A 15,471-nucleotide genomic window follows, 5' to 3' on the forward strand; every position below is an offset into this window, starting at 1 on the left:
GGTCAGCTCCCCTGCCTCCTCCTCACACGGGTTAGCTCCCCTGTCTCCTCCTCCTCACACGGGTCAGTTCCCCTGTCTCCTCCTCCTCACACGGGTCAGTTCCCCTGTCTCCTCCTCCTCCTCACACGGGTCAGTTCCCCTGTCTCCTCCTCCTCCTCACACGGGTCAGTTCCCCTGTCTCCTCCTCCTCCTCCTCACACGGGTCAGTTCCCCTGTCTCCTCCTCCTCCTCCTCACACGGGTCAGTTCCCCTGTCTCCTCCTCCTCCTCCTCACACGGGTCAGTTCCCCTGTCTCCTCCTCCTCCTCCTCACACGGGTCAGTTCCCCTGTCTCCTCCTCCTCCTCCTCACACGGGTCAGTTCCCCTGTCTCCTCCTCCTCCTCCTCACACGGGTCAGTTCCCCTGTCTCCTCCTCCTCCTCCTCACACGGGTCAGTTCCCCTGTCTCCTCCTCCTCCTCACACGGGTCAGTTCCCCTGTCTCCTCCTCCTCCTCCTCACACGGGTCAGTTCCCCTGTCTCCTCCTCCTCCTCACACGGGTCATTTCCCCTGTCTCCTCCTCCTCCTCACACGGGTCAGTTCCCCTGTCTCCTCCTCCTCCTCACACGGGTCAGTTCCCCTGTCTCCTCCTCCTCACACGGGACAGCTCCCCTGTCTCCTCCTCCTCACACGGGTCATCTTCCCTGTCTCCTCCTCCTCACAGGGGTCAGCTCCCCATCTCCTCCTCCTCCTCACAGGGGTTAGCTCCCCTGTCTCCTTCTCCTCCTCACAGGGGTCAGCTCCCCTGTCTCCTCCTCCTCACACGGGTCAGCTCCTCGTCTCCTCCTCCTCCCGCTGGTCAGCTACCCGCCTCCTCCTCACGCGGATCAGCTCCCCTGTCTCCTCCTCCTCACGCGGGTCAGCTCCCCTGTCTCCTCCTCCTCACATGGCACAGCTCCCCTGTCTCCTCCTCCTGACATGGGACAGCTCCCCTGTCTCCTCCTCCTCGCATGGGTCAGCTCCCCTGTCTCCTCCTCCTCGCATGGGTCAGCTCCCCTGTCTCCTCCTCCTCGCATGGGTCAGCTCCCCTGTCTCCTCCTCCTCGCATGGGTCAGCTCCCCTGTCTCCTCCTCCTCGCATGGGTCAGCTCCCCTGTCTCCTCCTCCTCGCATGGGTCAGCTCCCCTGTCTCCTCGCATGGGTCAGCTCCCCTGTTTCCTCCTCCTCCTCACATGGGACAGCTCCCCTGTCTCCTCTTCCTCCTCACATGGGTCAGCTCCCCTGTATCCTCCTCCTCACATGGGACAGCTTCCCTGTCTCCTTTTCACACTGGTCAGCTCCCCTGTCTCCTCCTCATATGGGTCAGTTCCCCTGTCTCTTCCTTCTCCTCAGACAGGTCAGTTCCCCTGTCTCCTCCTCCTCTTCACATTGGTCAGCTCTCCTGTCTCCTCCTCCTTATATGGGTCAGTTCCCCTGTCTCCTCCTCCTCTTCACATTGGTCAGCTCCCCTGCCTCCTCCTCACACGGGTTAGCTCCCCTGTCTCCTCCTCCTCCTCACACGGGTCAGCTCCCCTGTCTCCTCCTTCTCCTCACACAGGTCAGTTCCCCTGTCTCCTCCTCCTCCTCACACGGGTCAGTTCCCCTGTCTCCTCCTCCTCCTCACACAGGTCAGTTCCCCTGTCTCCTCCTCCTCCTCACACGGGTCAGTTCCCCTGTCTCCTCCTCCTCCTCACACGGGTCAGTTCCCCTGTCTCCTCCTCCTCCTCACACGGGTCAGTTCCCCTGTCTCCTCCTCCTCCTCACACGGGTCAGTTCCCCTGTCTCCTCCTCCTCCTCACACGGGTCAGTTCCCCTGTCTCCTCCTCCTCCTCACACGGGTCAGTTCCCCTGTCTCCTCCTCCTCCTCACACGGGTCAGTTCCCCTGTCTCCTCCTCCTCCTCACACGGGTCAGTTCCCCTGTCTCCTCCTCCTCCTCACACGGGTCAGTTCCCCTGTCTCCTCCTCCTCCTCCTCACACGGGTCAGTTCCCCTGTCTCCTCCTCCTCCTCCTCCTCCTCCTCACACGGGTCAGCTCCCCTGTCTCCTCCTCCTCACACGGGTCAGCTCCCCTGTCTCCTCCTCGTCACACGGGTCAGCTCCCCTGTCTCCTCCTCGTCACACGGGTCAGCTCCCCTGTCTCCTCCTCGTCACACGGGTCAGCTCCCCTGTCTCCTCCTCGTCACACGGGTCAGCTCCCCTGTCTCCTCCTCGTCACACGGGTCAGCTCCCCTGTCTCCTCCTCGTCACACGGGTCAGCTCCCCTGTCTCCTCCTCGTCACACGGGTCAGCTCCCCTGTCTCCTCCTCGTCACACGGGTCAGCTCCCCTGTCTCCTCCTCGTCACACGGGTCAGCTCCCCTGTCTCCTCCTCGTCACACGGGTCAGCTCCCCTGTCTCCTCCTCGTCACACGGGTCAGCTCCCCTGTCTCCTCCTCGTCACACGGGTCAGCTCCCCTGTCTCCTCCTCGTCACACGGGTCAGCTCCCCTGTCTCCTCCTCGTCACACGGGTCAGCTCCCCTGTCTCCTCCTCGTCACACGGGTCAGCTCCCCTGTCTCCTCCTCGTCACACGGGTCAGCTCCCCTGTCTCCTCCTCGTCACACGGGTCAGCTCCCCTGTCTCCTCCTCGTCACACGGGTCAGCTCCCCTGTCTCCTCCTCGTCACACGGGTCAGCTCCCCTGTCTCCTCCTCGTCACACGGGTCAGCTCCCCTGTCTCCTCCTCGTCACACGGGTCAGCTCCCCTGTCTCCTCCTCGTCACACGGGTCAGCTCCCCTGTCTCCTCCTCGTCACACGGGTCAGCTCCCCTGTCTCCTCCTCGTCACACGGGTCAGCTCCCCTGTCTCCTCCTCGTCACACGGGTCAGCTCCCCTGTCTCCTCCTCGTCACACGGGTCAGCTCCCCTGTCTCCTCCTCGTCACACGGGTCAGCTCCCCTGTCTCCTCCTCGTCACACGGGTCAGCTCCCCTGTCTCCTCCTCGTCACACGGGTCAGCTCCCCTGTCTCCTCCTCGTCACACGGGTCAGCTCCCCTGTCTCCTCCTCGTCACACGGGTCAGCTCCCCTGTCTCCTCCTCGTCACACGGGTCAGCTCCCCTGTCTCCTCCTCGTCACACGGGTCAGCTCCCCTGTCTCCTCCTCGTCACACGGGTCAGCTCCCCTGTCTCCTCCTCGTCACACGGGTCAGCTCCCCTGTCTCCTCCTCGTCACACGGGTCAGCTCCCCTGTCTCCTCCTCGTCACACGGGTCAGCTCCCCTGTCTCCTCCTCGTCACACGGGTCAGCTCCCCTGTCTCCTCCTCGTCACACGGGTCAGCTCCCCTGTCTCCTCCTCGTCACACGGGTCAGCTCCCCTGTCTCCTCCTCGTCACACGGGTCAGCTCCCCTGTCTCCTCCTCGTCACACGGGTCAGCTCCCCTGTCTCCTCCTCGTCACACGGGTCAGCTCCCCTGTCTCCTCCTCGTCACACGGGTCAGCTCCCCTGTCTCCTCCTCGTCACACGGGTCAGCTCCCCTGTCTCCTCCTCGTCACACGGGTCAGCTCCCCTGTCTCCTCCTCGTCACACGGGTCAGCTCCCCTGTCTCCTCCTCGTCACACGGGTCAGCTCCCCTGTCTCCTCCTCGTCACACGGGTCAGCTCCCCTGTCTCCTCCTCGTCACACGGGTCAGCTCCCCTGTCTCCTCCTCGTCACACGGGTCAGCTCCCCTGTCTCCTCCTCGTCACACGGGTCAGCTCCCCTGTCTCCTCCTCGTCACACGGGTCAGCTCCCCTGTCTCCTCCTCGTCACACGGGTCAGCTCCCCTGTCTCCTCCTCGTCACACGGGTCAGCTCCCCTGTCTCCTCCTCGTCACACGGGTCAGCTCCCCTGTCTCCTCCTCGTCACACGGGTCAGCTCCCCTGTCTCCTCCTCGTCACACGGGTCAGCTCCCCTGTCTCCTCCTCGTCACACGGGTCAGCTCCCCTGTCTCCTCCTCGTCACACGGGTCAGCTCCCCTGTCTCCTCCTCGTCACACGGGTCAGCTCCCCTGTCTCCTCCTCGTCACACGGGTCAGCTCCCCTGTCTCCTCCTCGTCACACGGGTCAGCTCCCCTGTCTCCTCCTCGTCACACGGGTCAGCTCCCCTGTCTCCTCCTCGTCACACGGGTCAGCTCCCCTGTCTCCTCCTCGTCACACGGGTCAGCTCCCCTGTCTCCTCCTCGTCACACGGGTCAGCTCCCCTGTCTCCTCCTCGTCACACGGGTCAGCTCCCCTGTCTCCTCCTCGTCACACGGGTCAGCTCCCCTGTCTCCTCCTCGTCACACGGGTCAGCTCCCCTGTCTCCTCCTCGTCACACGGGTCAGCTCCCCTGTCTCCTCCTCGTCACACGGGTCAGCTCCCCTGTCTCCTCCTCGTCACACGGGTCAGCTCCCCTGTCTCCTCCTCGTCACACGGGTCAGCTCCCCTGTCTCCTCCTCGTCACACGGGTCAGCTCCCCTGTCTCCTCCTCGTCACACGGGTCAGCTCCCCTGTCTCCTCCTCGTCACACGGGTCAGCTCCCCTGTCTCCTCCTCGTCACACGGGTCAGCTCCCTTGTGTCCTCCTCCTCACGCGGGTCAGCTCTCCTGTTTCCTCCTCCTCACACGGGTCAGCTCCCCTGTCTCCTCCTCCTCCTCCTCCTCACACGGGTCAGCTCCCCTGTCTCCTCCTCCTCCTCACACGGGTCAGTTCCCCTGTCTCCTCCTCACAGGGGTCAGCTCCCCTGTCTCCTCCTCCTCACAGGGGTCAGCTCCCCTGTCTCCTTCTCCTCCTCACAGGGGTCAGCTCCCCTGTCTCCTCCTCCTCATGCAGGTCAGCTCCTCGTCTCCTCCTCCTCCCGCTGGTCAGCTACCCGCCTCCTCCTCCTCACGCGGGTCAGCTCCCCTGTCTCCTCCTCCTCACGCGGGTCAGCTCCCCTGTCTCCTCCTCCTCACATGGCACAGCTCCCCTGTCTTCTCCTCCTGACATGGGACAGCTCCCCTGTCTCCTCCTCCTCGCATGGGTCAGCTCCCCTGTCTCCTCCTCCTCGCATGGGTCAGCTCCCCTGTCTCCTCCTCCTCGCATGGGTCAGCTCCCCTGTCTCCTCCTCCTCGCATGGGTCAGCTCCCCTGTCTCCTCCTCCTCGCATGGGTCAGCTCCCCTGTCTCCTCCTCGCATGGGTCAGCTCCCCTGTTTCCTCCTCCTCCTCACATGGGACAGCTCCCCTGTCTCCTCTTCCTCCTCACACGGGTCAGCTCCCCTATATCCTCCTCCTCACATGGGACAGCTTCCCTGTCTCCTTTTCACACTGGTCAGCTCCCCTGTCTCCTCCTCATATGGGTCAGTTCCCCTGTCTCTTCCTTCTCCTCAGCCAGGTCAGTTCCCCTGTCTCCTCCTCTTCACATTGGTCAGCTTTCCTGTCTCCTCCTCCTTATATGGGTCAGTTCCCCTGTCTCCTCCTCTTCACATTGGTCAGCTCCCCTGCCTCCTCCTCACACGGGTTAGCTCCCCTGTCTCCTCCTCCTCCTCACACGGGTCAGCTCCCCTGTCTCTTCCTCCTCCTCACACGGGTCAGTTCCCCTGTCTCTTCCTCCTCCTCACACGGGTCAGTTCCCCTGTCTCTTCCTCCTCCTCACACGGGTCAGTTCCCCTGTCTCCTCCTCCTCCTCACACGGGTCAGTTCCCCTGTCTCCTCCTCCTCCTCACACGGGTCAGTTCCCCTGTCTCCTCCTCCTCCTCACACGGGTCAGTTCCCCTGTCTCCTCCTCCTCCTCACACGGGTCAGTTCCCCTGTCTCCTCCTCCTCCTCACACGGGTCAGTTCCCCTGTCTCCTTCTCCTCCTCACACGGGTCAGTTCCCCTGTCTCCTCCTCCTCCTCACACGGGTCAGTTCCCCTGTCTCCTCCTCCTCCTCACACGGGTCAGTTCCCCTGTCTCCTCCTCCTCCTCACACGGGACAGCTCCCCTGTCTCCTCCTCACACCGGACAGCTTCCCTGTCTCCTCCTCCTCACACGGGTCAGCTCCCCTCTCTCCTCCTCCTCCTTTTCACACCGGTCAGCTCCCCTGTCTCCTCCTCCTCACGGGTCAGCTTCCTTGTGTCCTCACATGGGTCAGTTCCCCGGTCTCCTCATACTTTTCACACCGGTCAGCTCCCCTGTCTCCTCCTCACCTGGGCCAACTCCCCTGTCTCCTCCTCGTCACACGGGTCAGCTCCCCTGTCTCCTCCTCGTCACACGGGTCAGCTCCCCTGTCTCCTCCTCGTCACACGGGTCAGCTCCCCTGTCTCCTCCTCGTCACACGGGTCAGCTCCCCTGTCTCCTCCTCGTCACACGGGTCAGCTCCCCTGTCTCCTCCTCGTCACACGGGTCAGCTCCCTTGTGTCCTCCTCCTCACGCGGGTCAGCTCTCCTGTTTCCTCCTCCTCACACGGGTCAGCTCCCCTGTCTCCTCCTCCTCCTCCTCCTCACACGGGTCAGCTCCCCTGTCTCCTCCTCCTCCTCACACGGGTCAGTTCCCCTGTCTCCTCCTCACAGGGGTCAGCTCCCCTGTCTCCTCCTCCTCACAGGGGTCAGCTCCCCTGTCTCCTTCTCCTCCTCACAGGGGTCAGCTCCCCTGTCTCCTCCTCCTCATGCAGGTCAGCTCCTCGTCTCCTCCTCCTCCCGCTGGTCAGCTACCCGCCTCCTCCTCCTCACGCGGGTCAGCTCCCCTGTCTCCTCCTCCTCACGCGGGTCAGCTCCCCTGTCTCCTCCTCCTCACATGGCACAGCTCCCCTGTCTTCTCCTCCTGACATGGGACAGCTCCCCTGTCTCCTCCTCCTCGCATGGGTCAGCTCCCCTGTCTCCTCCTCCTCGCATGGGTCAGCTCCCCTGTCTCCTCCTCCTCGCATGGGTCAGCTCCCCTGTCTCCTCCTCCTCGCATGGGTCAGCTCCCCTGTCTCCTCCTCCTCGCATGGGTCAGCTCCCCTGTCTCCTCCTCGCATGGGTCAGCTCCCCTGTTTCCTCCTCCTCCTCACATGGGACAGCTCCCCTGTCTCCTCTTCCTCCTCACACGGGTCAGCTCCCCTATATCCTCCTCCTCACATGGGACAGCTTCCCTGTCTCCTTTTCACACTGGTCAGCTCCCCTGTCTCCTCCTCATATGGGTCAGTTCCCCTGTCTCTTCCTTCTCCTCAGCCAGGTCAGTTCCCCTGTCTCCTCCTCTTCACATTGGTCAGCTTTCCTGTCTCCTCCTCCTTATATGGGTCAGTTCCCCTGTCTCCTCCTCTTCACATTGGTCAGCTCCCCTGCCTCCTCCTCACACGGGTTAGCTCCCCTGTCTCCTCCTCCTCCTCACACGGGTCAGCTCCCCTGTCTCTTCCTCCTCCTCACACGGGTCAGTTCCCCTGTCTCTTCCTCCTCCTCACACGGGTCAGTTCCCCTGTCTCTTCCTCCTCCTCACACGGGTCAGTTCCCCTGTCTCCTCCTCCTCCTCACACGGGTCAGTTCCCCTGTCTCCTCCTCCTCCTCACACGGGTCAGTTCCCCTGTCTCCTCCTCCTCCTCACACGGGTCAGTTCCCCTGTCTCCTCCTCCTCCTCACACGGGTCAGTTCCCCTGTCTCCTCCTCCTCCTCACACGGGTCAGTTCCCCTGTCTCCTTCTCCTCCTCACACGGGTCAGTTCCCCTGTCTCCTCCTCCTCCTCACACGGGTCAGTTCCCCTGTCTCCTCCTCCTCCTCACACGGGTCAGTTCCCCTGTCTCCTCCTCCTCCTCACACGGGACAGCTCCCCTGTCTCCTCCTCACACCGGACAGCTTCCCTGTCTCCTCCTCCTCACACGGGTCAGCTCCCCTCTCTCCTCCTCCTCCTTTTCACACCGGTCAGCTCCCCTGTCTCCTCCTCCTCACGGGTCAGCTTCCTTGTGTCCTCACATGGGTCAGTTCCCCGGTCTCCTCATACTTTTCACACCGGTCAGCTCCCCTGTCTCCTCCTCACCTGGGCCAACTCCCCTGTCTCCTCCTCACACGGGTCAGCTCCCCTGTCTCCTCCTCCTCACACGGGTCAGCTCCCCTGTCTCCTCCTCCTCACACGGGTCAGCTCCCCTGTCTCCTCCTCCTCACATGGGTCAGCTCCCCTGTCTCCTCCTCCTCACACGGGTCAGCTCCCCTGTCTCCTCCTCCTCACACGGGTCAGCTCCCCTGTCTCCTCCTCCTCACACGGGTCAGCTCCCCTGTCTCCTCCTCCTCACAGGGGTCAGCTCCCCTGTCTCCTTCTCCTCCTCACAGGGGTCAGCTCCCCTGTCTCCTCCTCCTCATGCAGGTCAGCTCCTCGTCTCCTCCTCCTCCCGCTGGTCAGCTACCCGCCTCCTCCTCCTCACGCGGGTCAGCTCCCCTGTCTCCTCCTCCTCACGCGGGTCAGCTCCCCTGTCTCCTCCTCCTCACATGGCACAGCTCCCCTGTCTTCTCCTCCTGACATGGGACAGCTCCCCTGTCTCCTCCTCCTCGCATGGGTCAGCTCCCCTGTCTCCTCCTCCTCGCATGGGTCAGCTCCCCTGTCTCCTCCTCCTCGCATGGGTCAGCTCCCCTGTCTCCTCCTCCTCGCATGGGTCAGCTCCCCTGTCTCCTCCTCCTCGCATGGGTCAGCTCCCCTGTCTCCTCCTCCTCGCATGGGTCAGCTCCCCTGTCTCCTCCTCCTCGCATGGGTCAGCTCCCCTGTCTCCTCCTCGCATGGGTCAGCTCCCCTGTTTCCTCCTCCTCCTCACATGGGACAGCTCCCCTGTCTCCTCTTCCTCCTCACACGGGTCAGCTCCCCTATATCCTCCTCCTCACATGGGACAGCTTCCCTGTCTCCTTTTCACACTGGTCAGCTCCCCTGTCTCTTCCTCATATGGGTCAGTTCCCCTGTCTCTTCCTTCTCCTCAGCCAGGTCAGTTCCCCTGTCTCCTCCTCTTCACATTGGTCAGCTTTCCTGTCTCCTCCTCCTTATATGGGTCAGTTCCCCTGTCTCCTCCTCTTCACATTGGTCAGCTCCCCTGCCTCCTCCTCACACGGGTCAGCTCCCCTGTCTCCTCCTCCTCCTCACACGGGTCAGCTCCCCTGTCTCTTCCTCCTCCTCACACGGGTCAGTTCCCCTGTCTCTTCCTCCTCCTCACACGGGTCAGTTCCCCTGTCTCTTCCTCCTCCTCACACGGGTCAGTTCCCCTGTCTCCTCCTCCTCCTCACACGGGTCAGTTCCCCTGTCTCCTCCTCCTCCTCACACGGGTCAGTTCCCCTGTCTCCTCCTCCTCCTCACACGGGTCAGTTCCCCTGTCTCCTCCTCCTCCTCACACGGGTCAGTTCCCCTGTCTCCTCCTCCTCCTCACACGGGTCAGTTCCCCTGTCTCCTTCTCCTCCTCACACGGGTCAGTTCCCCTGTCTCCTTCTCCTCCTCACACGGGTCAGTTCCCCTGTCTCCTTCTCCTCCTCACACGGGTCAGTTCCCCTGTCTCCTCCTCCTCCTCACACGGGTCAGTTCCCCTGTCTCCTCCTCCTCCTCACACGGGACAGCTCCCCTGTCTCCTCCTCACACCGGACAGCTTCCCTGTCTCCTCCTCCTCACACGGGTCAGCTCCCCTCTCTCCTCCTCCTCCTTTTCACACCGGTCAGCTCCCCTGTCTCCTCCTCCTCACAGGTCAGCTTCCTTGTGTCCTCACATGGGTCAGTTCCCCGGTCTCCTCATACTTTTCACACCGGTCAGCTCCCCTGTCTCCTCCTCACCTGGGCCAACTCCCCTGTCTCCTCCTCCTCACACGGGTCAGCTCCCCTGTCTCCTCCTCCTCACACGGGTCAGCTCCCCTGTCTCCTCCTCCTCACAGGGGTCAGCTCCCCTGTCTCCTCCTCCTCACACGGGTCAGCTCCCCTGTCTCCTCCTCCTCACACGGGTCAGCTCCCCTGTCTCCTCCTCCTCACACGGGTCAGCTCCCCTGTCTCCTCCTCCTCACACGGGTCAGCTCCCCTGTCTCCTCCTCCTCACACGGGTCAGCTCCCCTGTCTCCTCCTCCTCACACGGGTCAGCTCCCCTGTCTCCTCCTCCTCACACGGGTCAGCTCCCCTGTCTCCTCCTCCTCACACGGGTCAGCTCCCCTGTCTCCTCCTCGTCACACGGGTCAGCTCCCCTGTCTCCTCCTCGTCACACGGGTCAGCTCCCCTGTCTCCTCCTCGTCACACGGGTCAGCTCCCCTGTCTCCTCCTCCTCACACGGGTCAGCTCCCTTGTGTCCTCACACGGGTCAGTTCCCCGGTCTCCTCCTCCTCACGCGGGTCAGCTCTCCTGTTTCCTCCTCCTCACACGGGTCAGCTCCCCTGTCTCCTCCTCCTCCTCCTCCTCACACGGGTCAGCTCCCCTGTCTCCTCCTCCTCCTCACACGGGTCAGTTCCCCTGTCTCCTCCTCACAGGGGTCAGCTCCCCTGTCTCCTCCTCCTCACAGGGGTCAGCTCCCCTGTCTCCTTCTCCTCCTCACAGGGGTCAGCTCCCCTGTCTCCTCCTCCTCATGCAGGTCAGCTCCTCGTCTCCTCCTCCTCCCGCTGGTCAGCTACCCGCCTCCTCCTCCTCACGCGGGTCAGCTCCCCTGTCTCCTCCTCCTCACGCGGGTCAGCTCCCCTGTCTCCTCCTCCTCACATGGCACAGCTCCCCTGTCTTCTCCTCCTGACATGGGACAGCTCCCCTGTCTCCTCCTCCTCGCATGGGTCAGCTCCCCTGTCTCCTCCTCCTCGCATGGGTCAGCTCCCCTGTCTCCTCCTCCTCGCATGGGTCAGCTCCCCTGTCTCCTCCTCCTCGCATGGGTCAGCTCCCCTGTCTCCTCCTCCTCGCATGGGTCAGCTCCCCTGTCTCCTCCTCCTCGCATGGGTCAGCTCCCCTGTCTCCTCCTCCTCGCATGGGTCAGCTCCCCTGTCTCCTCCTCGCATGGGTCAGCTCCCCTGTTTCCTCCTCCTCCTCACATGGGACAGCTCCCCTGTCTCCTCTTCCTCCTCACACGGGTCAGCTCCCCTATATCCTCCTCCTCACATGGGACAGCTTCCCTGTCTCCTTTTCACACTGGTCAGCTCCCCTGTCTCCTCCTCATATGGGTCAGTTCCCCTGTCTCTTCCTTCTCCTCAGCCAGGTCAGTTCCCCTGTCTCCTCCTCTTCACATTGGTCAGCTTTCCTGTCTCCTCCTCCTTATATGGGTCAGTTCCCCTGTCTCCTCCTCTTCACATTGGTCAGCTCCCCTGCCTCCTCCTCACACGGGTTAGCTCCCCTGTCTCCTCCTCCTCCTCACACGGGTCAGCTCCCCTGTCTCTTCCTCCTCCTCACACGGGTCAGTTCCCCTGTCTCTTCCTCCTCCTCACACGGGTCAGTTCCCCTGTCTCTTCCTCCTCCTCACACGGGTCAGTTCCCCTGTCTCTTCCTCCTCCTCACACGGGTCAGTTCCCCTGTCTCCTCCTCCTCCTCACACGGGTCAGTTCCCCTGTCTCCTCCTCCTCCTCCTCACACGGGTCAGTTCCCCTGTCTCCTCCTCCTCCTCACACGGGTCAGTTCCCCTGTCTCCTCCTCCTCCTCACACGGGTCAGTTCCCCTGTCTCCTCCTCCTCCTCACACGGGTCAGTTCCCCTGTCTCCTTCTCCTCCTCACACGGGTCAGTTCCCCTGTCTCCTCCTCCTCCTCACACGGGTCAGTTCCCCTGTCTCCTCCTCCTCCTCACACGGGACAGCTCCCCTGTCTCCTCCTCACACCGGACAGCTTCCCTGTCTCCTCCTCCTCACACGGGTCAGCTCCCCTCTCTCCTCCTCCTCCTTTTCACACCGGTCAGCTCCCCTGTCTCCTCCTCCTCACGGGTCAGCTTCCTTGTGTCCTCACATGGGTCAGTTCCCCGGTCTCCTCATACTTTTCACACCGGTCAGCTCCCCTGTCTCCTCCTCACCTGGGCCAACTCCCCTGTCTCCTCCTCCTCACACGGGTCAGCTCCCCTGTCTCCTCCTCCTCACACGGGTCAGCTCCCCTGTCTCCTCCTCCTCACACGGGTCAGCTCCCCTGTCTCCTCCTCCTCACACGGGTCAGCTCCCCTGTCTCCTCCTCCTCACACGGGTCAGCTCCCCTGTCTCCTCCTCCTCACACGGGTCAGCTCCCCTGTCTCCTCCTCCTCACACGGGTCAGCTCCCCTGTCTCCTCCTCCTCACAGGGGTCAGCTCCCCTGTCTCCTTCTCCTCCTCACAGGGGTCAGCTCCCCTGTCTCCTCCTCCTCATGCAGGTCAGCTCCTCGTCTCCTCCTCCTCCCGCTGGTCAGCTACCCGCCTCCTCCTCCTCACGCGGGTCAGCTCCCCTGTCTCCTCCTCCTCACGCGGGTCAGCTCCCCTGTCTCCTCCTCCTCACATGGCACAGCTCCCCTGTCTTCTCCTCCTGACATGGGACAGCTCCCCTGTCTCCTCCTCCTCGCATGGGTCAGCTCCCCTGTCTCCTCCTCCTCGCATGGGTCAGCTCCCCTGTCTCCTCCTCCTCGCATGGGTCAGCTCCCCTGTCTCCTCCTCCTCGCATGGGTCAGCTCCCCTGTCTCCTCCTCCTCGCATGGGTCAGCTCCCCTGTCTCCTCCTCCTCGCATGGGTCAGCTCCCCTGTCTCCTCCTCCTCGCATGGGTCAGCTCCCCTGTCTCCTCCTCGCATGGGTCAGCTCCCCTGTTTCCTCCTCCTCCTCACATGGGACAGCTCCCCTGTCTCCTCTTCCTCCTCACACGGGTCAGCTCCCCTATATCCTCCTCCTCACATGGGACAGCTTCCCTGTCTCCTTTTCACACTGGTCAGCTCCCCTGTCTCCTCCTCATATGGGTCAGTTCCCCTGTCTCTTCCTTCTCCTCAGCCAGGTCAGTTCCCCTGTCTCCTCCTCTTCACATTGGTCAGCTTTCCTGTCTCCTCCTCCTTATATGGGTCAGTTCCCCTGTCTCCTCCTCTTCACATTGGTCAGCTCCCCTGCCTCCTCCTCACACGGGTCAGCTCCCCTGTCTCCTCCTCCTCCTCACACGGGTCAGCTCCCCTGTCTCTTCCTCCTCCTCACACGGGTCAGTTCCCCTGTCTCTTCCTCCTCCTCACACGGGTCAGTTCCCCTGTCTCTTCCTCCTCCTCACACGGGTCAGTTCCCCTGTCTCCTCCTCCTCCTCACACGGGTCAGTTCCCCTGTCTCCTCCTCCTCCTCCTCACACGGGTCAGTTCCCCTGTCTCCTCCTCCTCCTCACACGGGTCAGTTCCCCTGTCTCCTCCTCCTCCTCACACGGGTCAGTTCCCCTGTCTCCTCCTCCTCCTCACACGGGTCAGTTCCCCTGTCTCCTTCTCCTCCTCACACGGGTCAGTTCCCCTGTCTCCTTCTCCTCCTCACACGGGTCAGTTCCCCTGTCTCCTCCTCCTCCTCACACGGGTCAGTTCCCCTGTCTCCTCCTCCTCCTCACACGGGACAGCTCCCCTGTCTCCTCCTCACACCGGACAGCTTCCCTGTCTCCTCCTCCTCACACGGGTCAGCTCCCCTCTCTCCTCCTCCTCCTTTTCACACCGGTCAGCTCCCCTGTCTCCTCCTCCTCACAGGTCAGCTTCCTTGTGTCCTCACATGGGTCAGTTCCCCGGTCTCCTCATACTTTTCACACCGGTCAGCTCCCCTGTCTCCTCCTCACCTGGGCCAACTCCCCTGTCTCCTCCTCACACGGGTCAGCTCCCCTGTCTCCTCCTCCTCACACGGGTCAGCTCCCCTGTCTCCTCCTCCTCACAGGGGTCAGCTCCCCTGTCTCCTCCTCCTCACACGGGTCAGCTCCCCTGTCTCCTCCTCCTCACACGGGTCAGCTCCCCTGTCTCCTCCTCCTCACACGGGTCAGCTCCCCTGTCTCCTCCTCCTCACACGGGTCAGCTCCCCTGTCTCCTCCTCCTCACACGGGTCAGCTCCCCTGTCTCCTCCTCCTCACACGGGTCAGCTCCCCTGTCTCCTCCTCCTCACACGGGTCAGCTCCCCTGTCTCCTCCTCCTCACACGGGTCAGCTCCCCTGTCTCCTCCTCCTCACACGGGTCAGCTCCCCTGTCTCCTCCTCCTCACACGGGTCAGCTCCCCTGTCTCCTCCTCCTCACACGGGTCAGCTCCCCTGTCTCCTCCTCCTCACACGGGTCAGCTCCCCTGTCTCCTCCTCCTCACACGGGTCAGCTCCCCTGTCTCCTCCTCCTCACACGGGTCAGCTCCCCTGTCTCCTCCTCCTCACACGGGTCAGCTCCCCTGTCTCCTCCTCCTCACACGGGTCAGCTCCCCTGTCTCCTCCTCCTCACACGGGTCAGCTCCCCTGTCTCCTCCTCCTCACACGGGTCAGCTCCCCTGTCTCCTCCTCCTCACACGGGTCAGCTCCCCTGTCTCCTCCTCCTCACACGGGTCAGCTCCCCTGTCTCCTCCTCCTCACACGGGTCAGCTCCCCTGTCTCCTCCTCCTCACACGGGTCAGCTCCCCTGTCTCCTCCTCCTCACACGGGTCAGCTCCCCTGTCTCCTCCTCCTCACACGGGTCAGCTCCCCTGTCTCCTCCTCCTCACACGGGTCAGCTCCCCTGTCTCCTCCTCCTCACACGGGTCAGCTCCCCTGTCTCCTCCTCCTCACACGGGTCAGCTCCCCTGTCTCCTCCTCCTCACACGGGTCAGCTCCCCTGTCTCCTCCTCCTCACACGGGTCAGCTCCCCTGTCTCCTCCTCCTCACACGGGTCAGCTCCCCTGTCTCCTCCTCCTCACACGGGTCAGCTCCCCTGTCTCCTCCTCCTCACACGGGTCAGCTCCCCTGTCTCCTCCTCCTCACACGGGTCAGCTCCCCTGTCTCCTCCTCCTCACACGGGTCAGCTCCCCTGTCTCCTCCTCCTCACACGGGTCAGCTCCCCTGTCTCCTCCTCCTCACACGGGTCAGCTCCCCTGTCTCCTCCTCCTCACACGGGTCAGCTCCCCTGTCTCCTCCTCCTCACACGGGTCAGCTCCCCTGTCTCCTCCTCCTCACACGGGTCAGCTCCCCTGTCTCCTCCTCCTCACACGGGTCAGCTCCCCTGTCTCCTCCTCCTCACACGGGTCAGCTCCCCTGTCTCCTCCTCCTCACACGGGTCAGCTCCCCTGTCTCCTCCTCCTCACACGGGTCAGCTCCCCTGTCTCCTCCTCCTCACACGGGTCAGCTCCCTTGTGTCCTCACACGGGTCAGTTCGCCGGTCTCCTCCTCCTCACGCGGGTTAGCTCTCCTGTTTCCTCCTCCTCACACGGGTCAGCTCCCCTGTCTCCTCCTCCTCCTCCTCACACGGGTCAGCTCCCCTGTCTCCTCCTCCTCCTCCTCCTCACACGGGTCAGCTCCCGTCTCCTCCTCCTCCTCCTCCTCACACGGGTCAGCTCCCCTGTCTCCTCCTCCTCCTCCTCACACGGGTCAGCTCCCCTGTCTCCTCCTCCTCACACGGGTCAGCTCCCCTGTCTCCTCCTCCTCACACGGGTCAG

The 15,471-nt window shown here is 63.4% G+C and overlaps 1 protein-coding gene across 4 annotated transcripts in view; it reads left to right on the plus strand.

Annotated features, from left to right (window-relative positions):
• The window catches only part of VIPAS39 (VPS33B interacting protein, apical-basolateral polarity regulator, spe-39 homolog), a 39,748-nt gene that overhangs the window by 1,416 nt on the left and 22,861 nt on the right, over window positions 1–15,471 (plus strand). The window contains exon 1 of one of the 4 annotated variants that reach the window (XM_073587267.1): window positions 1,201–1,373. The exons of 1 other annotated variant lie outside the window; for it this stretch is intronic. In XM_073587267.1, coding sequence (XP_073443368.1) covers window positions 1,245–1,373 — 129 coding nt within the window. In that variant the 5' untranslated portion in view covers window positions 1,201–1,244. Of the gene's footprint in view, window positions 1–1,200; window positions 1,374–12,799; window positions 12,854–15,471 lie in introns of those variants that run through there. 2 more of the 4 variants (XM_073587240.1, XM_073587259.1) reach the window with 2 other exon arrangements.

This window comes from Dendrobates tinctorius, unplaced genomic scaffold, assembly GCF_039654945.1.
Source record: "Dendrobates tinctorius isolate UK_male_01 unplaced genomic scaffold, ASM3965494v1 ptg000010l, whole genome shotgun sequence".
NCBI classification, from domain to species: Eukaryota; Metazoa; Chordata; class Amphibia; order Anura; family Dendrobatidae; genus Dendrobates; species Dendrobates tinctorius.